At 36.0% G+C, this 26,574-nt stretch overlaps 2 protein-coding genes across 4 annotated transcripts in view; one reads left to right on the top strand and one right to left on the bottom strand.

Annotated features, from left to right (window-relative positions):
* The first annotated feature begins 13,826 nt into the window (after nt 1–13,826).
* On the top strand, nt 13,827–15,143 carry PMCH (pro-melanin concentrating hormone). Its single transcript, XM_014835077.3, has 3 exons — nt 13,827–14,173; nt 14,520–14,718; nt 15,004–15,143. The coding sequence occupies exons 1-3, from the start codon at nt 13,925–13,927 to the stop codon at nt 15,051–15,053; spliced, it is 498 nt and encodes a 165-aa protein (XP_014690563.2). The 5' UTR covers nt 13,827–13,924; the 3' UTR covers nt 15,054–15,143.
* PARPBP (PARP1 binding protein) overlaps nt 14,175–26,574 on the bottom strand; it is a 64,451-nt gene continuing 52,051 nt past the window's right edge. For 2 of the 3 annotated variants that reach the window (XM_014835076.3, XM_070507161.1), the window contains 2 exons: nt 16,241–16,376; nt 15,282–15,755 (listed from right to left, as the gene is read on the bottom strand). In XM_014835076.3, the coding sequence (XP_014690562.3) occupies nt 15,418–15,755; nt 16,241–16,376 (474 nt within the window). In that variant the 3' untranslated portion in view covers nt 15,282–15,417. Of the gene's footprint in view, nt 15,756–16,240; nt 16,377–26,574 lie in introns of all 3 variants that reach the window. The other variant, XM_070507160.1, reaches the window with a different exon arrangement.

Here is a 26,574-nt window from a genome sequence, read left to right as displayed (position 1 = left end):
GGAATGTCACTGGCAACATGAGCAGCAGCAGCTGTATCAAAAACATTTATTAGGCATCTGTATAACTGCAAATTATACAGAGGTAAGTACTGTTTAAATGAATTTGACAGCATGATCTCTGCCTCCTAGGAAACATTCATATATGCACACGTCATAACATATGAAGAGCTTCAAAGAGACAAGGATTGCCATCAAGAAAAACATACTTGTTGGCAACTTCCAGGACACATCATTTCTTTCCATCATTGGCAAGACCTTGGCTGGAATTCTTTTGGATCCACTACTGCTCAATGATGGCAACTGTGTACTCCCAGAATAACTGTGGCTTTAACCACAGAGCAACTGACATAATCTTTGCTCTAGGTCAGAAATAAGAAAAATACAGAAAACAGCCTAAATTTTACTAAATTCACTGACTATACTGAAACTTTTGATGTTATCAAAATTACCACGCAGCTTTATGTGCCTACAATTTGTCAGGGTCTAAAAAGCAAGTAAGACTGTGCACATTAGTTAATCAACAGTTATTAAAACTCTGCAGGTTAATTAATCAACAGTTATTTAAACAGCTACTATACACCCAGCACTATGCAGATTAGAGATATTTGTATGATTGTCTACTTAATGACTACCACTCTAATTAGAATATAAGCCTCATATAGAAGGGCCTGAGGCTATCTTGTCTACTACTGAATCTCCAGTGCCTTGCACAGTGCCCGGCATATATTATTAGATGCACAATAATCATTTGTTGAATGCATAAATGTACAGGAGAATTACAAGACACAATCCTTACATTTCCCTATTAAGGAGACAAAACATAAAATAATTATATCTTATTGTCTAGATTAATCTTCATAGTTCCCACTGTCTAGGGCAGTGCTGTCCAATAGAACTTTCTGCAACGATGAAAATGTTCTGTAACTGCACTGTTCAATATGATAGCCACTAGCCATGTGGCAACAGAGCACTTGAAATGTGAACTAATGTAACTACACTACATTACCCTATCCTCATCTTATGCTTTCTACCCTCACTTGATTTCTATTGAAATTTCATTTAAGAATTTCTTGGAGTTTGAAGCAGAGAATGGGGAATCCTAAATTATGCTTTTGCATTAAAGTGCCCTTTTTCCCCTACTACCACTATTTCAAAAATATACACTACTAAAAGAAATCCAACAAAGATGGTTAATAGCTTGTTTTCCTGGGAACTCCATTCTACCCAGTTGTAGTTAAAGAAAGAGTAAAAGAGAGTTTAGCTATCTTTAACTATAGAGAGAACTAACAACATTTCAAGTGCACAAAATTTTGTTTGTTTATTTTTTTATTTGTTTTTCTTTGAGGAAGATTAGCCCTGAGCTAACATCTGCTGCCAATCTTCCTCTTTTTGCTGAGGAAGACTGGCCCTGAGCTAACATCCATGCCCATCTTCCTCTACTTTATATGTGGGACGCCTACCAAAGCATGGCTTGCCAAGCTGTGCCATGTCCGCACCTGGGATCCGAACCAGCGAACCCTGGGCTGACAAAGCAGAACGTGTGCACTTAACCACTGCGCCACAGGCCAGCCCCATTTTTTTTTTTAAAGATTCTATTTTTCCTTTTTCTCCCCAATGTCCTCCAGCACATAGTTGTATATTTTTAGTTGGTCCTTCTAGTTGTGGCATGTGGGATGCTGCCCTGGCATGGCTTGATGAACAGTGCCACATCCGCACCCAGGATCCAAACCAGTGAAACCCTGGGTCACAGAAGCAAAGCGCGGGAACTCAACCACTCAGCCACCAGGCCAGCCCCCTCAAGTGCACAATATTAAAAGTTAAGATTACAAAATCGAACATTTAGGATACAAATAAATTTATAGAAGTAATATCTCCATAATAGTGTTAGATAGATAGGCAGACCATCTCCCAGCCTGAGCATGCTGAATGGCTAACTGGACTGGCCCACTGCAGAATACTCATTCAACTATTCAATATACAGTTATTGAGTGCTAACTCTGTGCCAAACACTATTTAAAGCACAAGGAATACAGCAATGAACAAAGTGATAAAGCCCCTGTCCTCATGGAGTTTATATTTTGGTGGATAGAGACAGCTAGTCAACAAAGAAATAAGTAAAATATATAGCATGTCAGGTGGTACTAAGTTCTACAGAGAAAAAGAAAACAGGGAAGACGGGCAGGGCATACAGGGAAAGGGCTGGCTAGGGAAGACCTTACTGAAAAGATGATATTTGAGACAAGATTTGGGGGTAAAGGGGCAAGCCAGCAGATACCTGAGGAGAGAGAGTTTCAGGCAAGGAAACTGCAAGTTCAAGGAACTTGCACGTTCTGCAAACAGCAGCAAATAGGCCAGTGTGCCTGAGCTGAGCAAGAAAGGTTAGCAGTGCAGAGATCAGAAAAAAGTGAGAGGGTACCAGGTCAAGGAGAGTCTTGGAAACCATTATAAGGACCTTACCTGTAATTCTAAGAATAATGGGAAACCTTCGGAAGGTTATGAATCAACAAGTGAAGTGATCTGACTTGCATTTTCAAAGATCTACTCTGCATACAACACTGAAAAGCGACTCTCAGGGATACGTGCAACAACCACAAACACACATAAGCAGGTGCTTCTGATGGACATTTGTCAGCCATATTCTGCATTCAGCAAGATGAGAAACAGGCAGAGGCTAGCTAACTGGTTCTACATACTTAAATCTCTAAAGAGGGAGTGAGTGTCTCCTTTATCTGCCCCAGCCAATTCATGTTCCACAAAAAGGTCTTGACTAACCAACTATTATATTACCACAAGGTCAGCTTAAAACAAGGCTATAAGGATTCATGATTTCTACTCTGATTCATATGTCACCCAGAAACCTTTGGTTTTCCTGGAAATGTTAAGAGCCAACAGAAATCTCACAGCAGTTATTTTAAGACAACAAGAGCAGCATACAGAGAGGCTGTATATGTGGTGGTTAAGAGCACAGACTCCTGAGAAAGTCTGAGTTTGACTCTCACCTCCACCACTTGCTAGATGTGTGACCTTGATTGAGCAAGTGGCTTAGTCTCTACCTCATCGTATTGTTGTGAGGATTAAATCAGCTACAGCATGAAATGTGTTTAGGTCAAAGCTGGACACATAGGAAACGCTCAGGAGATACTGCTTTACAAGTGTGATGATATTTATTGAACACTTACTATGTCCCAAGAACTATGGAGTGGTTACACATCAATTCCCACAACCACCTTTTGAAGTAGGTATTATTGTTGTCTGCATTTTGCAGGAGAGGAAACAAACACACAGAGGTTAAACAACATGGTCATGTGCATACAGTAAGTGGCAAAACTGCAATTCAAACCCAGACGCTCTGGCTCCACAGCACAAGCTCTTAAACTATGTTATTCTGCCTCCCACATGCTAGAGTTGATCATATCTATACTTGTGGTAGGCCAAAACATAGCGCTCAAAACAAATCCATATCAAATCTCTGTAACCTGTGAATGATACCTTATTTGGAAAAAGCATCTCTGCAGGTGTCACTAAGTTAAGGATCTTGAGATGAAGAGATAATACTAGATTATCCTGGTGGGCCTAAATGCCATCACATGAATCCTTGAGGGCAGAGAGCTGTTAGGGACAGACACAGGATAGACACAGAAGAGAAGACTATGTGAAGACAGAGCAGACAGAGATGCAGCCACAATGCCAACAGCCAACAGAAGCTGGAATAGGCAAGAAAGGATTCTCTTGTAGAGAGTGTGGCCCTGCCTACAGTTTGATTTGAGACTTCCAGCCTCCAGAACTGCGAGACATAAATTTCTGTTGTGTCAAGGAATCAAGCTTATGGTAATTTGTTACAGCAGTCCTAGAAATATAATACGCTGTCATATTCCTGAATCCATCATACCTTGTACTGTCTGTTCTCTTGATTAACAAAAGACTACTCATACATTTATCTCTTATTTATTTTAAGTCTACTATGTGCCAGACTCTTTTTTGACACTGGGGATAAAAAAGTAAACAAAGTCCCTACCTTCATGGACATTGGGGGAGATGGACAAATACGATAATTTTAGAAAATAATAAGTACAGTGAAGAAGATAAAGAGCGAAATGGAATAGGGAATATCTGGGAAGGGGGCTCCGTTAGGCAGTGGAGTCAAGGAAGCACTCTGAGAAATCAAGGCATTTGAGCTGAGCCTCATGATGATGAGTGGTAAACATCCACACAAATAATATGAGGAAGATGCTCCTGACAGAGGGAACAGCAGGGCAAAGACCTTGAGTCACAAATTATCTTGGCATTTCGGAGGAACAGAAAGAAGGCCAATATGGCTGGAGAGTGAGGTAAGAGGTAGAGAATAGTAAGAACTTAGCAAGGAAGACACAGGTCAGGCCATGTAGGACATTGGCATCCATTATCTACTACTACAATAATGCTGTGTGCCAAGCATACACAGAACTTCATGCTATAGCTTGTACTTCTGGGGTCAGCTGGAAGTCAGCTAGGCAGCTCTGCTGACCTCAACTGGACTTGTTCTAATGTCTGGCATTTGCAAGGATGTCTGCTGATCCAGGATGGGTTCAGCTGTGGCCACTGGGGCTCTGCTCCATGTGGCCCTCTCTCCAGCAGGCTAGCAAAGGAATGTTCTCATTGTGATGGCAGACGTTCAAGAGGGAAGCCCCAGTGTGCGAGCCCAGTTCAAGCCTCTGCTTGCATGTCTGGTAACATCTCAGTAGTTAAAGCAAGTCACCTGCCTGAGGCCAGAGTCAAGGAGTGGGCAGGTCACCCTTATGACAGTGAGAAGGCAAAATTACAGTATGGATATAGGGAGCAATGAACAATTGAAGCCATCAATGCAAGCTTCTGCAGATATGTATGGCCTTGACAAACTAATAAATATAAGAAACAATTATTTTCTAAATAGGATGATAATGTATTACATATGTTGCAGGAGTTCAGAAAAAGAGAAAAGTCTTGAAGGATATTTTAGATTTAGATGGCTGTAGGGACAAGATAAAAGAATTTAAGAGCAGAGAATATCATGAACAAAGTTATGATGGCAGAAAAGAGCACTGTACATACATAGAATGAAATGACTGAAACATATACTAATATCAAGATGCTTCCATCTGATCCGATCTCTATCACAAACAGAAGACAAACGAATGAATCTCATATTCATCTTACAACTACATCCTCTAAGCCACTGCAGTTCAAAATGTTTTGAACAGTCTAGAGTTCTCGATGTGATAATCAGGAATGTCTGAGGGCTGAAGATAGCCATGAGAGTACAAACAAAAGATTCCTAACACGTGTGACAATGAAGACTCAATGCAGTATTTACCATAACGGTGAAGAAACCTGAAATTATGAATCAACGTATACAATATAACAATCCTTTTTGGTAACCCAACGTTGAAAGCTATCTTCAGATTATTTTGGAAACATGCTATCAGATGCCTCTGAAATTGCTAAGAATCAAAACAATATCCAAGAATCATCTTTGCAAGGCAACTGAAAAGTCTGGCCACAAATATAGTCTCAAGCATGTTCATGTAACTCTTGATTTGTGGCATTAAGGTTTTAAGGCAAGATATATTCTCAAGATATTAGCCTAAGCTCTGAAAACTGGTGATATATAGAGAACAAGCTATTCATTTGGCTCTTTAAATAATTTTATTAATTTTGCTTATATGACAATGATAGCAACATATCATACAAGAATGAGACTCAAGGAAACAGCCAGTCCACTTCCTAGACAGAGATGAATTCAAATCTTTATACAATTAACTAAAAATAGAAAATCTGTAAGGCAGGCCCATAATTCAAATATATATTGTAGCAATATGAATATTTAAATCAATTAACCCACATTTAGCAGCTGCAATGTTCCTACTCATCTGGTCTCATACTAACTGGACTAATTCCAGTAAAGCATCATCAACTCTCCCCATCTCCCACCCACCATCCCACAAATCCACTGCAACAAGCACGGTGAGAAGATACCCTCCCCACCCGCAATGTTGGAGCCAAAGTGAAGAGCTTTATGGCCTCCACAACTCTCAGCTGGGCCCCAAATCCGTGAAGAATCTCTAAGCACTCCCTACAAGCCCGGGTGCTGGAAGGAGTGGAGGTGGGGGAGTAGTGGCAGTTCACTATGAAGAGGCAAGAGGTAACTTTCTAGGGTGATGGCAATGTCTTATCTTGAAAGGAGTTTGGGTTACAAAAGTGTACGCATTTGTCAAAACTCAGCAAATGTACACTTATTTGTACATTTCATTTTTTTGGTAAATTTTACCTTAAAAGAAAAAATTGTAAACAAATATTAAATTCTAGTTAACGATATGCAAGTTGAAGTATTTAGTGGAAAGTGTACTGATATATGTAATATATTTTGAAACATTAAAATAATAAGATGATTAATGGAGGGATAGAAAGATGGATAGATACTAACAAGTGTAATAAAATATTAATGGTAGAATCGAGTGGAGGTATATGGGTTTTTCACTGTACAAATTTGACAAGAAATTTTATGTTTTCTCATATCTTTTGCTAATATAAGTGAGCAATCTTGGCTTTCTGTTGTTAGTGCCAGAGTCGATTCCGACTCCTACCGACCCTGTGTACTGCAGAGCGGAACCTTGCATGGTCTTTTTGCGCCATCCTCTCACCCTCTGGCAATGTATCAGACAGCGCTCTCAATGTCATTCATAGTTTTCAACGCTAATTTTTCTGGAAGTGGGTGACCAGGTCCTTCTTCCTAGTCTGTCTTAGTCTGGAAGCTCCCTTGAAACCTGTCCACCATAGATGACCCAGCTGGTATTTGAAATACCAGTGGCATAGCTTTCATAAATACTTTTTTTTTTTTCCTTTTTCTCCCCAAAGCCCTCTGGTACATAGTTGTATATTCTTTTGCTGTGGGTCCTTCTAGTTGTTGCATGTGGGACGCCGCCCTCAGCATGGTTTGATGAGCAGAGCCATGTCCGCACCCAGGATTCGAACCAGCGAAACACTGGGCCGCCTGCAGCGGAGCATGCGAACTTAACCACTCGGCCAGGGGGCGAGCACCAGTGGCATAGCTTTTAGCATCACAGCAACACGCAGATGCCACAGTATGACAACTGGCAGACAGGTGGTGTGGTTCCCTGACCAGACACAAACCAGGGTCACAGGGGTGAGAGTGTTGAATCTTAACCACCAGATCACCAGGGCTGGCAAGATTTCGGCTAATCTTGGCTTTTAGATTCATAAAATTAGCCATTAAGCAATTCAGGGTTCTCAGTAAAACAATGACCAATCCCTATTTGATTTACTGGCATTACATGGCAAAGATCTGTTAATTTGAGGACAGAAAATTTCAATAAAGTGATTTACAAATATACGGTGTTAGCAGTAGTGCTTCAGAAAATGAAGATCACGTTTGACATAAACCTTTTCCCCTTCCAAGGTTTTCTGAACCACCCAAGCCCATCTGGCAATAGTTTTTCTTCTTCAAAGTTCCTTTCTACCACTTGGGGACTTACTTTTCAGCATCAATGGAAAAGAAATCTACTATGCTCCATTGCACATCAGAGTAACCAATGTTTAAAAAAACAAAGTTATCATTTAAAAAAATTGGAAACTATCTTCATAATTAAATGCTTATGGGAAAACCTCATAATGTTCAGAGGCTATGACAATTTAAGCAAAGTAAAGGAAAACATTAACTAACTTTTCTAAACTGTCAAAATGGTTTGGATTTGGTCCCCATTTTGGGTGAAGATCAGCCAAACTAATTCATCCAGTGGAAATTTTTAAAAGATACATAATTATTAATATTTATTACACTTCCAGAACAGCAGCTAAGAAAAAAGGTTACAATTAACAAGGATTTTTTTGTATATTAAACAGCCACCTCCAAAGCAGGTTCAAATCCTGGGAAACAAACCAGGGCACAACTAACAAGGTTAAAAAGATAAGGAAGCCCTAAGAGCAAAGAAACCCAAGGATTTCAGAGTCTTTTACCTATAAAGACACCCTCAGAAAATAATCTAATAAGATTTAAGTAGTCCCCAAGAGATTCAGCAGCTAGCTATGCCTCTGATAAAATATACTGAAAGAAATCAGAATATTAGACAATACCATTTAAGAATTTGAAATACACATCCCACAACTAGAAGGACCTGCAACTAAGATATACAACTGTGTACAGGGGGGGTTTGGGGAGATAAAGCAGGAAAAAAAAAAAAGAATTTGAAATACAGCCCTGTAACACAAGAGTTAAAAGGAAATAATGTAATATACAATACATATTTTGTGCAAATGGATTCAAACTCCCTTGAGGAGAGAACTTTCCACTAAAGAATGGATTGAGACATCCATTTCCAGCAATATGGCAGACTACTGTGTAGAGAACACCTCTCAGTAAAAAACACCTTAAAATGTTAGATGAAAATATCTTTATAAAGTATGGCTGGGGTGGTGGCAAAATAAGAGAAACCACCGGAGGCCAGAAAAGAGAAAGTGCAACATTCCACAGGGGTTAACAAGGATTAGAGCCAGCACTTGGTCTGAGAGATTCTGTGAATTCCTGGTGGCCTAGCACCTGGTTTTAATGGCTACATGTGCTGGGACAGAAGACAAAGCATAGGACCCATGTAAAATAAGAGATCAGATCAGAAACTCCCCCGTAAAGCCGGAAACCCCAGTAAGGAAGTAAATGAGAGAAAAATCCAGCTAGCAGAAGGAAATGTGCCTGTGTTGGGAATGGCTTTGGGAAGAAGAAGGGAGGAAAAGAAAATATTATATATTGTCCTGAGAATTCCTAACAACAAAGGCGTACTCACTTAGCTTGGTATTTGCACTGACTCTGTGGCCTGAAAAACCTCAAGCCAAAATTTTAGTTTTAAGTGGCCCTGGATTGGTAGTGCTCCAGGTGCCTGGCAGAAGCAAACACAGGAATTTCAAGAATTCCTTTGGACACAGTTCAATGAATATACACACAAAAGAAAAATTCACTGAACACATGAAGAAGACACCATGGGCTATGATCAGCAAAAATAACAAACTGTAGGATCAGACAGGCAAAGACAGCAGATATAGGAATAATTAGATACAAATAAAAATAAATACTGGGGCCTTCCTAGTGGTGCAGCAGTTAAGTTTGTGTGTTCCACTTTGGTGGCCCTGGTTTCATCAGTTCAGATCCCAGGCACAGACCTACATACCATTTATGAAGCCATGCTGTGGCAGGCGTCCCACATATAAAATAGAGGAAGGTGGACATGGATGTTGGCTCAGGGCCAATCTTCCTCAGCAAAAAGAAAAAAGAAGAGGCTTGGCAGTAGATGTTAGCTCAGAGCTAATCTTTCTAAAAAAAAAAAAAAAAGAATGTTTAATAGATTTAAAACAATAAAAGAAGAGACTGAAAATGTGCTGAATAAAAAATAGAAAACCATAAGTGACCAGGCAGACCTGAAAAGGAACCAACTAGAACTTTGAAAAACAAAAAATATAAGAAATTAAAATAAAATCTTGATACATAGGTTAAACAGTAGATTAGATACAAATGAATGTGCATCAGTGAACTGGACTATAACTCTGAAGAAATTATTTAAAATGCAGCACAAAGAGAGAAAGAGAAAATAGGAAGGAGAGGTTATAAGATATGGAGGATAGTGAGCAGGCAGGCCCCATATATATCTATTGGGAATTCCAGAAGGAGAAATAGAAAAAGAGGGCAGAGGCAATATTCAAAAAAATAACTAATGATTTCTCAGAATTCATGAGAGACACCAACCCCTAGATGCAAGAATCTAAGCCAGCATAAATTAAAAGAAATCCATACCTAGACACATCATGTGAAACTGCAGAATATCAAAGCCAAAGAGAAGATTTTAAAAGAAGTCAGATAGAATAGAGATTACCTATAAAGGAATCATGATTAAAATCGACAGCTGAATTCTCAGCAATAACAATGAAAACCAGAAGAAATTAACTAATAATAAAGCAGTAAGAGAAAACAATTGTCAACTGAATAAGTATATAGTCACTGAAACTACTTTTCAAAAACAACAGCAAAATACATTTAATCAAAACAAAACAAAACAGTTCATTACTAACAGACCACCACTAAGTTAGCATCTAACTTAGTATACTTCAGAAAGAAGAGAAATGGTTGTCAAAGCAGGATCCCAGATGTAAAAAGAAATGGTGAAAAAAAAATAGGAAAATTGTAGGTAAATCTAAACAAGGTTAACTGTATAAAACAATAAAATAATCTCTAATTTGTTTCATTAAAAAAATCGAGATAGAATTTAAATCTTAGAAAAGAATAGCATATAAATTAGGAATAGTGGTGACTGGAGTAAATGATTCTAAGGTCTTCACATTATTTGGGAGGAGGGCAAAAATAGTGATTAAATTTAAACATAAATAACTGAAAATTATATTAAAATGTCTAGAGTACCTTTTAAAAGAATGAAAAATAGATTAAACTTAAACCAGAAGGCAAGGTGGGGGGCATATCAGAACAAATAAAAATCACAAAATAAGAGGGGCCAGTCTGGTGGCATAGTGGTTAAGTTCGCGCACTCCATTCCAGCAACCTGGGGGTCACCGGTTCAGATCCCAGGCATGGAACTACATAACACATATCAAGCCATGCTGTGGCAGGTGTCCCACATATACAATAGAGGAAGATGAGCATGGATGTTAGCTCAGGGCTGATCTTCCTCAAAAAAAAAAAAATCACAAAATAAGACAGTAGTACTGAATTTCAGTAATTCAGTAAACAGAATAAATGTAAACGGACTAAACTCTCCAAGTAAAAGACAAAGATTATCAGACTAAAAATTCCAAATTCAGCTGTATTTACAAGAGACACATTTAATACATAAAGATACAGGAAAAGTGATAGTAATAGACACGTTATTAATGCTACAGAGGGTCATGATACACGGTTTGGTTTATGAGGAAGATGAAACAATTTCCATTTTGAATGTCCTAATAATATAAGCTTAAAATAAATAAGGCAAAATTGCAAACTACAAAAAGAATTAGATAAGCCCATTATCATAGTGAAAGACTTGCAAATCTCTCTCTCAGTAATTGATAATTCTTCCTGACAAAAAATCACTATGACGTACAAGATATGAACAACATATTAGCATGTTTCATCTTATGGACACGTATAGAACCCTGCTCTCTACAATACTGTATACATATTCAACAATAAACAGAACTTTTATGCAAAGTGAAGATATTATAGGCCATTAGGCAAGTTTCTATATGTTGAACCATATGAAATTGCTATTTGTATATCAAAAACTGTTGAAAATCATCAATTATGTATTATTCAATTTAATACAGACTTCAAAGACTGTAATTGATAGACTAAGATTTCTGACAACAACCCAATTTGGTTAGAACTCAGTGCTCTCTCCCTGAAAATTTCAATTCTCATATATTTGGAATGTTAAAAATATCTCTTTAAGTAGTTAACAGGTCAAAGAAGAAATAATAATGAAAATTATAAAAACAGAATTAAATGTTGAATATTTTACCTATCAAAAGTATGGGACTTAGCAAAAGTCATATATGTAGGGAAATATATAGCCTTAAATGTTTACATTTTTTAAAAAGTCTAAATATAAATGAGCTATTCCTCTGATTTAAGAAGTTAGAAAAATAGCAAAATAAACCTAAAAAAATTAAGAAATAATAAAAGGCAGGAATTAATGAAATAGAAAAGAAACACAGTGAAGTGGTTGATTTAAGTGAATTGTTGTTGAATGCTATTGAATGCTTTCTTTGCATCTATTGTGATGATCATATATATATTGTATATTTTAGTTGTAGGTCCTTCTAGTTGTGGCATGAGGGACGCCACCTCAACATGGCCTGATGAGCGGTGCCATGTCCATGCCCAGGATCTGAACCAGCGAAACCCTGGGCTGCCAGAGCACAGCGTGCAAACTTAACCACTTGGCCACAGGGCTGGCCCTCAGAAAAGGTAAATTTTTTAAAGATACCATTTACAATAACTAGAAATAACTATTTTAATTATAAATAAATTATAAAGAATAATAATTCTTTCAACAAAAGATATACAAGACCTTATGAAGAAAACAATAAAATGTTAAAAAATATCTAGATAAATATGGAAAAGTACCGAGGTCAAGGATAAGAAAAGAAATTATCTCAAAGGTCTCAATTCAATTTAAAGCTGATTTTAAGATTTACTTGGAAAAGAAATGGACAATAGCCAGGGAACTGCTGTAGAAGAAAAAAGGGTGGGTGAGTACAGGGTTGGGAAACTTGACCTACCAGATATCAAAAATTATGCTAACGTTATAATAATTAAGACTGTAGATTTGGCAGTGGAATAGAGAGTTCAGAAGGAACCCACACATATATAGAAACCTAATATACTGCAGAGATGGCACTGCAGATTAACAGGGACAGGATGAGCTATGCAAGGAATGTGCAAGGACATTTGGTAAAAGCATAACTGCATCTCTATCTTACATCACACAAAAATTCCAGATGAATTAAGAACTTAAATGTGAACGTCAAAACTTTAAACTTTCGGAATTTATAGAAATATGTTAATAATCTCAGGATTGGGAAGGATTTCTAAATAAAATTTATTGAAAGTACTAAGCATCAAGAGAAAAAGAGAAATTTAAACATTAAAATTAAGTGGTTTGGTTCACCAGAAAAGAACATAAAGAGGCTAAAAGGACAAGTCACAAAGTAAGAAAACATATTTATAACACATAATATCAAAGAAAAAATTAATACGCAGGATATAGAAAGAAATCCCACGAATCAATAAGAAAAGGACAACCAAATATAAAAATGAACAAAGATTTTTTTTAAAGGTATTTTACATAAGAGGAAAGATAAATGGCTCATAAACATATGAAGACACACACAGCCTCTTTAGTAATTAGAGAAATACAAATTAAAAGGACAATAGGATACGCAAGTGTTGGCTAGAACATGGAACTGTCATACCCCGCTGGTGAGAGCTTAATTGGTTACTACTATTCTGTAAACATTTTGGCATCAGTAGAGCCGAACATGCACATACTCCAAAGGCCCAGAAATTCCATAGCTAGGAATGCACCCTAGAAAAATTGGACATATTTTTCAGAAGACATATATAAGAATGCATTCTCTTACTTGGTGGGGTCAAAATGAGAAATAAACTCTGAAATGTTAAAAATTATACAACATAGTCATCCACAATTAATATTTATGAAGCAAATAAATACTCTCTTCATGAACTTCTCATTCGTTAATTCCTAAATTCATTTATAAATATCAGCAATATCCTTTTGTAAATGCAAAGGTAAAATACACCTGACAGGTCAATTTTAGATACAGAATTAACGACTTTTTGTTCACACTGACAGACATACACTTTAATCACCAAACTACATCAAGCATTTATGAAAGAAAATCCTTTTTGGAGATTATTTCAATTTAATCAGGATTAAAAGTAAATAAAACTTTTATCCTTATCATCCTTGAATGAAATAACTTTAGTTTTAATATCTTAATCAAAAAATATACAGAAGGAAACAAACAATAAGAATATGGAGAACCTGATGTCCTGTGGTCTTCCTTAATAACAACCCATTTTCAAGAGACTATAATCTACTCAACAGAAAGCATTCTACTGAGGACCTTAATCAGATTCTGAGAAAATTCACACTCAAAATAAACAATATGCCACTAAAACCAAAACAATGTAGGTATTAACAGCTATACAAAAGGTTTGCCTCTGTCTGATGAGTCATGTCTAAAATGATGAAAGTTTAAGTCTTTGAAGTGCTTCTATTCAAACCGGAAAATATATAAAGGTAGGAATCATTTACGAAGCAGGCTGACTGAGAAATTTTTCTTCATTTTACACACATTTGTTTGACTCTATGCAAACATCAAACTAAGAATGGCAAAAATGAGTCTCTCCTCCTACATATTAATACTAACTTTTTCTCTGTTTTCTCAAGGCTTTTTCCTTTCAGCATCCAAGTCCATAAGAAATGTAGAAGACGACATGGTATTTAATACATTTAGACTGGGAAAAGCCTTTCAGAAGGAAGATACTGTAGAAAGATCAGCCGCTGCTCCTGCCCTGGAACAATATAAAACTGATGAAAGCGGTTTCACGAATGAGGAGGAAAACAAAAATGCAAAGGTAAGTAGCAATGTGGCTTGTCCTTTATTTCAACGGAAATTTGAATGATTTTTATGAATCTTTTGAAAGGAAAGTCGATACATTTATAAACAGAAGTATGTGCAAATAGTCACGGTATGCATTAGGACAACTGATGACATTTTATATATACTAGGTTGTTTTTCCATCCTGGACAACACCTCTTACCCAAAGGTTTTTTTCCCAAAAACCTTGTATGTAAGGTATTTTTAAAGAGTCAAAACAGTACAGAGCATCTTTGAATTGATCAGTGAAAATACTATACAACGGTACTATACTTCCATTCTCAGTAAGACAGCTAAAACATGAATCAACTTTTTCTTTACAGAATGCAGGCTCCAAACATAATTTCTTAAATCATGGTCTGCCACTGAATCTGGCTATAAAACCCTATCTTGCACTAAAAGGATCTGTAGCTTTTCCCGCTGAGAATGGAGTTCAGAATACTGAGTCAACACAAGAAAAGAGAGAAATTGGGGATGAAGAAAACTCAGCTAAATTTCCTATAGGAAGGAGAGATTTTGACAGTGAGTAATCTTTTTAAAATTCAATTCTTATATCTTAATACCATAAAATAGAACCCTGAATTCAACTGAATTTGGATCCAATCATAACAAAATCCAAATGAGACCATGGTTCAATTACTCTTGATATTGTGACCCTTGTCGAAGATATGGGATTAAAAAGCATTTAATTAGTTATTGTAATTTTTATTTACTCAGAATTAACTATACTAGGCCCATTCTTTTATTTGTAATAAATTTTGTATGATAATAAGTCCTTTAAACAACTCAAACTTTCTTTTCCTCCAGTGCTCAGGTGCATGCTGGGAAGAGTCTACCGGCCTTGTTGGCAAGTCTGACACCTGTTGGTCCGCATCATCTTTTCAGAAGAAAACAAAATCATTTAATTGCCTGTGCAGGAAAAGCCCTTAATGTTACTATGACTTGTATTATTTTAAATGTCTGTTTTAAAAGAAAGTATTATTAAGATATATCAGTAACCTAAATGATATGCTTCATCTGTGCATTAAACTTCATGAATATTCTGCATAATTATGACTTCCCAGTATTTTTTAAACAATGGTTAACATACTAACCTTACATATACTCCAGAGCAAAATAATAAAACATCATAATTTACACGTTGATCTCTTAAAAAGTAAGTAGATGCCTCTGGCGAATGTTTTCATATATACATAAATCTAAAGTACATGAAAGACAAATTCATAGTCTAAAGAACTGAGTTAACTTTGTCTGGCCAGTAATCAATTTGTCCTTGGCAGTACTCTTGCTTTTTGCTACCCTAGCTAATTTGCCATCCAATTTATTCTGCAAATTGTTTGATGTCTTAGGTATCTTAACATTTTTATGTCGAGGTGGTTCATTTCCGTTATCACAGAGAATAGTTTCATCATCCAAATCCATCTGTTTCCTTTTTGAGCCTTTATTTCCTGTCTGACTATGTGATTTTCTTGCTACTTTTTCATATTTACTTCTGTCCAGATGAACATTTCCAGAACTTGTTTCAATTGTTGGTCTTCCAACAGATGAATTTACACCTGCTTTGCAAGATAAAAAGAGGAAAGGAATTACACAATATTTAGTATTGCTATACGTGAGAATTTTACAATAAGCTTTAAAAACAGCTAAAGAACATTCAAAAATTTATGATCTGCAATCAAATAATGCTATAAATTACAGGATTAACAAATACAGCTATATTACTATCACTTTATTTTCCATTTTACCATATCACTTTCATCCCTACAAACAACAAATATTTGCTTTGTTTGAATGCATGACACTTAACCCTTAAATGCTACAAGTTATTTCCTATATACATTTAGTTAAATTAAATTGTGTTCTATTTCTATCCATAAATTTGTACTTAGATGTCACCTTTTAAACAAACCCAGATCTTTAAAAATATAAAACTTTACATTTCACATTTCATTCTTTGCAAAAAAAATCTAGTTTTACTTAAGTTAAAACCAGTTAGTATACTAGAATTAAATTGTCATTTAATTGCTCAAATAAAGACAATTACCTGAAAGATCATTATCCATGTGAAGAACACACAAAGGCTTTATTGTTGAATTAATATTATTCCATTTATCCTTGCTTATCATGCAGTCATCTTTATAAGTACAAGCAAACTGGGATCTAATTAAGGTTTGCTTCATCTGGTAACAGGAAGAAAGAGAAAAATACACAATTTATTCTTTATTTTGATTTATATTTTCATCTAGATAGAAATACTACAGTAATCAAGGTATCATAAAAATTTTTCTTAAAATTTCCATTATTCATTGGGAACTTTTAACCCTTGATGCTTCATACTCATTCATTGCTACAACTAGCATTTTTTTCTTTTCAATAATACCAGCTTTATGTATATTTTTGATAATTTTTGTAACAGTTTAGAAAAATCAATTTCAGACTCTTCAGAGGCATTTGGTACATCTTCCTGTATCTGAGCTGCTATGGAGAGTGAGTTCTATTATAAATTTAATAATAATATACATGATATACATACTCCTAGAAAAATACAAGTTCTTCATCCTAAGGATTACAGAATACAACTCTTTTAGGGAAAAAAAGAGCATGCGGAATTCACGAAATTAGAGAAACTGAGGTAGGGAGAAATGTTAAGATGAAAAAGAAATAAGAAGGGTGACAGAAAATAGGAAACTAAGAAAGAAACTGAAAGATATAACAAAATGGTGACTGGAAGGCATTATTTCTTGATTAAAAATTTAAATATAGAGGAAGATAAGAAAGATGATTCAAATATATCATTCTAGGAAGATTTGACCAAGTGATTTAGTGGTCAAATATTAAAAATATACTCTTTCATTTATCTTCAAACATCATAAATAGGAGAAAGTTAAAAAACTAAATTTAATTCTTAACCCCTGAAAAAGATGCAAAGAAAGTACTTTTGAAAATGTATTCTGCAAACATAAAACCAGTGGCTGTTTTAGAGATTGACATTAATTTCAGAACAAAGTAATCTATACAGATAACACAAATTTCTACAATTACAGCTGATGTGTAATGCCACTCAGTTATAACGGAGAGATTTCTCCAAATAATTAGAAATCATCTCGAATCCTTTCAGAAACAGAAAAAAAGTTTACATTTCAAATAAATAACTAAATAAAGAGGATTTCAACAAATCAAAAGTATAACACTTCAAAGTATAACTACGTTATGCTGAACATTACTTACAGACACTTACTGATACAGTCCATGAAGTCTAAAACAGCACAACTTTATATTATATATTCAGCAGTCATACATAGTGTTATAAATTCAGAGAGACCACTGCATTAACCCATTCAGATGTATGCAAAGATAATGACAGTGAAATCCACTGACTATGGCTCAGAAGAAATTAGAATAATATCTGGTCCAGCTCCTTCATAAGAGCATGTTCTCTCAGGATGACAAAATTTTATATCTTTCAGACTAATGGTGTCTATGAGAACACCAGTTCCCAGATCACTAAAAATTATGTTTAATTTGCTTGAAGAGTTAGACAATTGGACTTAGCTATCTTTCATTTAAGCAAAAAAATACATAAAATTAAAAAAGGTGAAAATGTAAAGGATCAAAATTTTTTTTAAAGAAGTGAAATAGGGTAGACTATTGATAATGGATGGAACTACAATTCAATATCTTCATGAATCCACATGAATGCAACTACTATTATATAGTTTCTATCATGAGACGCCCTAAAATAGAACTGAAGGGTTTTTAGGTTTTTTTGCTGAGGAAGATTAGCCCTGATCTAACACCTGTGCCAGTCTTCCTCTACTTTATATGTGGGTTGCCACCACAGCATGGCTGACAAGTGGTGTAGGTCCACGCCTGGGATCCAAACCTGCAAACCTGGGCCGCTGAAGCAGAGCACACCGAACCCAACCACTATGCCATGGGGCCGGCCCTTTTGTTTTTTTTAACTGAAAGTTTTAATTAGCTCTTTCTGGACTTTACTAATTCCATAACTAGAGAATTAAAGCAATTGATAAAGCTATTAAAATAAATTTTGTTAATAAAATAAACATTACATCATGTCATTACTATAGTAATGTTATCCAAAGATTTTTATTTCCATCTGCAAAACCAGTACTGTTAACATCTTTTTACACAATGTTTCTTCCATTTCACCAGGTATTGCTTATAGAGAATTATAAATTTTTTGCTTATAAAGAGTTATAAAGAATGCGGTAAGAGTGTGAAGGCAAACGGATGCTAAGTGGCTGGCTGGGATCACTCTCATTGTATCTAGATAGTGATGACACCTACGGAAGGCTTGCAGGACTTTAAGGTCCCACCACAAAACCTCCATCAGCGCCACTCACAAAACACTCTAAATAAAAATAGAATAATTATATTATTTAGTACAGACAATTCAGTTTTCTCAATCTCATGTTTAGCATTAATAAACCTTTCTTTAGAAAGTTGTATTTTTACTAATTTTTAACATACATCTAAGTAAAAGTCTTTCTTTGCTATGTAAATATAGTCACACAGTAACTGCCAGAGCCTGCCTTACAACTAGATTTCCTCTCTTCAGGCCCCTGTAGAGAAACTCTCAAACCCTTTGTAACAGAAGGCAATTTCAGAAAACCATACTTATAAAGCAATGAAAACCATACTTAAAATACTGAGAATGGGTTCACACGTGAAAGGAAAATAGTTAACCACTTTATTTATCATGAAAAATACTATTTATAAACAAAATATAAGAGAGAACCACAATAATTCTATGTTAATCCTGGAATATTTATGTCCAAAAGAAATAACTGAGAGTAATTACATTAAGGGTACTTTTTGTTTTTATAAAAGATTACATATAGGATTTCTTTTCCCTGCCCTGTACAAAAATCTCTTTTTTATCCATTACCATTTAAGTTCCAACTATGTGATAGGTACACTAAAGAGATCACTATGATGGCTTCTACAATCACAAAGATATTCTACTTACAAAATTTGTTGTTGACACACAACTGGAAGGAATAATAAATAAATTGGATAACAGAATCAAGACTGAAAAGATGTCAGAAGGCTAGAACCATAAGTACAAAATAATGAAATGAATGAGGATAAACAAGATCTTGTATTTAAGTTCAAAATATCAATTACAGATGTACAGGATGAGGAGAACCTGACTTAAAAACAACATATGAGGGCTGGCCCCGTGGTCGAGTGGTTAAAGTTCCATGTGCTCCGCTTCGGTGACCCAGGTTTGCAAGTTTGGACCCCCGGCGCCAACCTACTCCACTCATCAGCCATGCTGTGGAGGCATCCTACATACAAAAAAAAAAAAATAGAGGAAGACTGGCACAGGTGTTAGCTCAGGACTAATCTTCCTCAAGCAAATAAAGAGGAAGATTGGCAATGAGTGTTAGCTCAGGGTGAATCTTCCTAACCAAAAAAATATCTATATATGGAAAAGACCTCGAGATTTCAATTGATCATGAACTTGACCGGAGTCAACAATGTGATGTCCAGTTAAGAAATGAGCCCAAAAACTCAGTGATGTGATAGGAAAGCGACCAGATTTTCAGTCAAAAGACTCACACTAATTAGTCTAATACTGGCCCTATCACTTATTAACTAGATGATGTTGGGTAAACCTCTGAACTTCTCACTTATACAAACATAAATGGGAATAATATTTATCTCACAAAATTGTCAGGATTAAATGAAGTTAAAAATATGAAAGGGCTACATAAACTTTAGAAATCTATATAGAGACTGCAGTTGTTAATGTAATAACATATACAAACCAGTATTTCTATAGAGTAAGAAATCTGATGAACTAGATTTCTCAGAACCAAGCCAACTCTAAAATGATTCTAGGAACGCAGCTCAAAAATGAACTTACAAACAGTGACTCCATTTTAGTTATTAAAATAATACAAGCTACATTGGCTTGTATTTATAACTTAAAAGAGATTGCTTTTCCTTTGTTCATAAAAGTTGAATTTTTCTGCACAGGATTAGTGGCTACATAGAATCGAGATTACTTCCCTTCCAAATCGCTCTGTGTATTTGATTTGGAATCACAAATAAGCAAAACAATTGCCTCTTGAAAGTGCTTTTGAAGTACTAAACAACGAAGAATAATGTCCAGATTCATACATGGCTGTTAAAATCATTTTACGTTCAAGTCACATTAGAGAAAAGGATTGAAAGTTTTCCTTTGTAGAGTGATTTCCCCCCTTTGGAAAGATTTCTATTCACAGTAAAATTGCAATGAACTTCAAACTTGCCAAGAATTGGAAAAGTCCTTTTTGCCACAAGTTCTTTTTAAATTGAAATTATTAGTAGGTTCCCAGTTTGAGGAAAATAGTACTTCACATAGGAAAGCCTGACTCCACTTAAATTAAGAAGAATGAGTCAAAATATGTATTGAAAAGTTGCAGACACTCTCAGAGTTAGCTGTATTAATAAGAAAATGAAAGTTCTAAGCCCACATTATACAGGTAAGTATTTCGTTTGAAAAAGGAAATTATTCTCAACATACCTATCAAATATGTAACTAAAAATATTCTAAATTTATCTTTTCATTCTTACATTATCACATTTTCAAAAGAACAGAAATTCACTACCCTTAATGACATATGAATTTGTAAATACGTCAAATAATCCATTTCTTCATCACTGAAACTCCACCCACTTTGCTAAATAGCAGAAAGATAATATTTTCGACCTAAGTAGTAGCACTATCTTTTTATGACTCCTCATTATAATTACTATGCCTTTTTTTCTCTTTGGAAACAGCATAAACTCTCAAGTCTTACACCTAAATACAAACCCTTGCTCTCTTACATACTAGCTGTATGGTTTGGAAAGTGATGTCTTCTAGAGCTGAGAAGGATCAAATGGGACGAAAGACATAAAATGTCTAGTATAACACTTGACACTTAATAGGTACTCAATAAATCCCAACTTCATTACTTCAGCCAAAACAAACTCAATTTTAGTTCAATCTAATATAAACATCCTATTTTCATTCTAATGAAAAATGCTGCTCATTCCCTTAAAGTCTTTGCTTAACGTCACCATCTCACAGAGACCTCTACTGATCATCCTATTTAAAACCAAGACACACAAAGGAACACACTCTCCTCATCCCCCTCCCCAGCTTTATTTCACTGCATTGCACTGACAACCTTCTAATATTCCATATAACTCACTTGTTCGTTTTGTTTATTGTCTGCCTCTCCCAACTAAAATGTAAGCTCCATGACAACTGGTGGCCTGCTCTGGCCCTCCTGTCGCCCTCACCTCCCCATGATGAGGAGTCCACAGGGCCTCGGACTGCCCACTAGGAGACCATTACCCCCCATTTAGATCCTGATCCGAGTTCCTGGGACCCCAGAATTTCCTGCTCTAACTGCCCTAGGCACCGAGCTGGTGCTGGCCTCTTCCTCTAGGCTCAAGAGCTACCTGTTTATGGCAAAGGCGATCAGTAGCAGGGTGTGTACACTTTTGGTGGAGTGACTCTAAGAGTATGAAACAGAACCCAGGGTTTAAAGGAGTGCAAGAGTAGGGCAGGGGCTTGTATTTATATTCTTGTACTCCGGCCCCACAAATACTTGGGGAAGACTTGTCCATGAGGGTAAGGGTTTTTGTCTGTTTTGTTTGCTGATGTATCCCCAGTACTTAGGACAGAGCCTGGTATCCAAGAGGTATTTCATACATGTTTGTCAACTGAGTTAACTAAGTTAACAGACTACAATATAACAGACTACAATAGGCATATGCAAGCAGAAGGTATGAGGGAATGGAAACATGAGTAAGCAAAAGCTTGGAGGTAGAAAAAAACATACAGAATAGAGTCTACTCTTTAATAGAGACTAAGGAAATAACAAGATAAGAAATGAGAGAAGTAGACTGGCCAAGAATGCTAAATCACCCTAAGGACAAAAGCTTTGAGATACAAAAACAAGCACAGGGTAAACTTTACTCTGTTCAATAAAGTAATGAAACCACTTGGTACAGAAACAAGAGAAAAGTATACATGCAGAGAAAACCTAAATCACATTTAAGTACAGAGAACGATGCAGCTATAGTCCTTAAGCTCCATTATATCCACTGTTCCTTTCAAGTTCTTAAATATTCCACCTTTCTCAGGTTCTCATGCACATTTCCTTACAATAAGCCCAACAAAAAAATAACTGTTCCTTAAAACCACAAAAGCTACACTTTCCTTAACCTTGCCCCACAATATTTATTCACTTATTTTGTACAACTACCCAATACACAGCCTCTTTATACTAGTAAGGCAATCTAATACTTTCATCAGGTTCTTTGCTTAGCCTGAAATGCTCTCTTCCATTCTCTCTGCCTGTTTAAATCCTATTTATTCTAATCTCTCATGGACACAGCGCCATTTCCTCTATTCATTATGGGTCTCTAATTATTGCATTTGTGAGTATCTCTAATTCACTATAACTGTAACTGTTTAACATGCTAGCCATGTGTAGTTAATTAATGAAAATTAAAGTTCCAGTTCCTCAGCTGTAGTAGCTACATTTCAAGTGTTCAATAGCCATATGTGGCTAAGCACCTATAGTACCGGACAGCGCAAATACATTTCCACAGGAAGTTCTACTGGAGAGCACTGCTCTAGAACAAAGCTTTACAATCCATGTCCTGTGGCATATTCATGTGCTGCAAATGGATTCTCAAGGGACTTGGGGACATTCTTATTTTCTGGGTCCCTAATATTGGAATTCATATGCAACTTTACATTAGTAAAGGAAACTGTACTCTTCCCCATGTCTTTTAACTACTACCTGATGTGAAAGGACAAATTAAGCTTTGGAGAGAGTTACAATCATTATATCTTCAAATATTGTTTCTATCCTATTTTCTCCTCTCCTTCTGGGACTCTAATTAGGTATATGTTAGACTTTTTCTCTGCGTCATGCTCTTCTTTTTTGCTTTTTTTTCTTTATTCTCTGTTTGCCTTAGTTTGGAGATTTTTCTAATGACCTATCTTCAAGTCCACTTATGCTACCTAATGCTATGTCTGGTTTACAACTAAACTCATCTAATGAGTTCTTATTTTTCAGATAATGTTTTGACAGTTCTGGAATGCCCATTTGGTTCTGTTTTATAGATTTTAATTCTTTGTTGGAATTCCCTAATTTTTCATCTAGTTTGCCCATTTCTTGCTCTAATTACTTTTATATGTTGAAAATTTTTTAATTCCTCGTCAGCTAATTCTAATATCTAGATCATCTGAGTCTGCCTCTATTGTTAGTTTTTTCTCTTGATTAAAGGATAAATCTTCCTGCCTCTTTTCATGTCCAGTATATTTTATTTCGTGCTAGATATCATGTATAAAAGAACTACCGAGGCTCCAGATGCAGAGACTTCTTCTACGAAGAGGGGTTTCCCTTGTCCCTGTTAGGCAGGCACAGTGAAGGGCTGATAACATCCACTGCGTCAGTGACTGAGTTGGGTCAAAGCTGGGTGGCAGTTCTCATAACTCATATTTGACTTCTGGTTCTTACCTCTTCCTCAAGAATGTCCCTCCCAGGCATTCAACTGAGAGCCTTGTGGATCTCTATCACCTCTGACCTGAAAGTGTAGTGATTCAGTCTGGCTTTCAGAGGTTTTTAGGTTGTGCTCCCATCTCACTTCATTTCCAAATGTGGCACATATCTTGAGGAGGAGACAGCCACGCGTTTGAGGCAGGTCCCACTCCGCAAGCAGAGCCTTGTATTATAGCTGTCTCAAGACCACAACTGATTTTACTCTACTGGACTAAGGCTCCTGAGACTCTCACTCAGCTCCAAAATTCAGCAAATGTGCACTAGGTGAAAATAACTGTGCATTCAGGGCTCCTGAAGTTACCAAATTGTTGCCAGCCCGTTGAGACACCCAAAATCTTTGTTGGTTCCTTGTTCTCTCAGTAGAGTTCCTTTACATGGGCCAACACCAATCCTCAGCTCATACCCAAAATTGGCAAATAATCGTAGGGAAGAAAACAGCTGATAACAGACTGCTCACCTCAGAAGAACTTTACCCTCTCCAGACTTTTAGTTTATTTAAACTGCTTTGCTTACATAGCTTTCCTATGTCTTTAAAATATATTTTCCCCAATTTACCTGCCCTTTATTTTGTTATTGTAGCAGAAATGGTATTCTGCCATGACCTACTATATCCTGGTTAGAAAAAAAGCCTCCAAGTCCGTGAGCGAGTTCTTGATTTGGTTCTCTCCTTATTTGAGAGCATTTGATTTTTTCCTCAGGTACATTTTGAAGCCTACATACTTTCTGTTATCCTTCATTTTTCTGTAGCCTGAGGAATAGTGGGGGCTGAAGAAGTGTTCAGCTGAGGAAATAGGCAGTTTGAAAAAGTTTCTGGGTTCCGCACTCTTTTCTAAGAGTTTACCATGCAGTAAAGGTACTGTAAGAAGGTTCGGTCCCTCTACTTAGGAACTGTATTTCAGTCATGTAGAAGGGGATAATTTGGGATCATTTCCCCAATTCACAAGAGCCTTCACTTGCAAAAGTGTGTAAGTCCCAGTATTCGTTTTCCACATTTTAGCTACATTAATATCCAGTTGCCACATCTACCATTTCTCTGACAAGAAAAGAAAACAAAAGAAGAACACACACACTTAGTTGGCTTCTCAGTTTGGGAAATATTAGTGATAATTCTCAAGATTTTGTCAGCTCACTAGTACAGTACCTGGGGTTTGGGCCCAGAGTAAGTCACTAACTCATGCTGTGCCTCTTCACTACGAAATCTTCAGTTTCTTCCCTTGGCCATCGTTTTGAAGTTTATTCTATCTAATTACATTATTCTTTGTTGTTTGCTCTTGGTGAATATTTTTGCTAGTTTTTTGTATTTTGTAAGGGGAGGGAAATTCTATGAGTTGAACTCTGTCCACCATTTTAATTTGGATATACTCAGAGTTTTCTAATACCCTAAAGGTTAAACTGGATATCTAATTAAGAATTTTTAACAGCATGAGCATTAGACTTCCTGGCTGCTTACGAAGGCATCAAAGCTATAGCCAGTCCACTTTTTCACACTACCTAAGTCCTAATTTTCACTGTCTCCACTACTCCATGTTTTAAAGACCCAGTATTTTCCTGATCAGTTCACTTAGGCTGTTAAGTCAGTTAATGCTGATGATTATTCTGACATACATATAATATGGGGGAAAGCATTAGACTCAGAATAAGGAAAAGACCTGTAAATACGCATTTTCAGTTGTGCCTGATATACAAAATACAGCAAAACTAAGCTGGAAGACAGAAAACTAATTAATTTACAGGGACATAAGGAGGTAAGTGTCTCCTTGAAATATCTTTTAATAAAAAGGTATAATGGTACTTATACAAATTGCTTGGAAACTGGAGGTAAGAATGGGGAGAAAACATTCTCTAAAGGTTCTTATCAAAACCGTGAAGGTTCAGGAAGAATCTTCTCATTTCCTTTGCAAGGGAATTTCTTTGACCATCATAGACAAGTTTCCTAATAAGCTACAGTAGGAAATAAAACTTGAGGACTTAAAATGAGTATGTTAATGATCATTTCCCAATGTGGTTTCATAGAATTTTGTGATCAGAGGAGTATCTATTTCTTTTTATGAATGAGGAAAACTAAAATATAAGAAAAATTCATTTGCCCCATGTAATAATGACATGAATTATTTCCCAATCAAGTGTCATCTATGACAGCAAGATTCTAAGTTCCCTAACATTTTTTACCTTTGAAGGGCTATTTCCAAAACAATATCAAGTGTAGATCATATATTCTTTCCGTGACTAAAAAAAGAATTGTATGCCAAAAGAGCAAAAGTAACAGGATAATAAAGTAATAAGCTGTTAAACTACTTTTCCACAGTTACTTAGTAGCAAATATTATCAACATTTTTTGTTATTCTAACAAGTACTCTACCTGGTTGCATTTCAGCTGTATACTTGGCTAAACCAATTATTTTCACACTTAGCTTTTACAAAGAGTGCTATACTGTAAAATATAATCATAAACACCAGTTCTTTCCTTTCTCTTTCGCCATTTAGTTTGAGAGCTATGTAGACTAAGACAGCTCCATTAGTAAGTAATGGAAGTAATGTAATTATAATCTCATTAGTATTTAACCATGGCTTTGCACACTGGCATAAAATATTTCATGGTAGTTATGAGATCTTAGATAAGACGCTTTCTCAGGATTATCTCTCCTCTACTTCCCAAAACTTTCTAAATTTGTCTACACATTTAATAGTAATTAGTTGACTCTTATCAATTTCTAAAAACAAACCTTTTAACTCTTCAGATAGATATTTTTCATTTTGATTTACTTAGTTCTAATAAAATACCCCAATGGTCTTTAAATAA

The sequence above is a fragment of the Equus asinus genome, chromosome 4, assembly GCF_041296235.1.
Source record: "Equus asinus isolate D_3611 breed Donkey chromosome 4, EquAss-T2T_v2, whole genome shotgun sequence".
NCBI classification, from domain to species: domain Eukaryota; kingdom Metazoa; phylum Chordata; class Mammalia; order Perissodactyla; family Equidae; genus Equus; species Equus asinus.
Note: the sequence above shows the minus strand (reverse complement) of the source record. Positions and strands in the feature narration are given on the sequence as shown.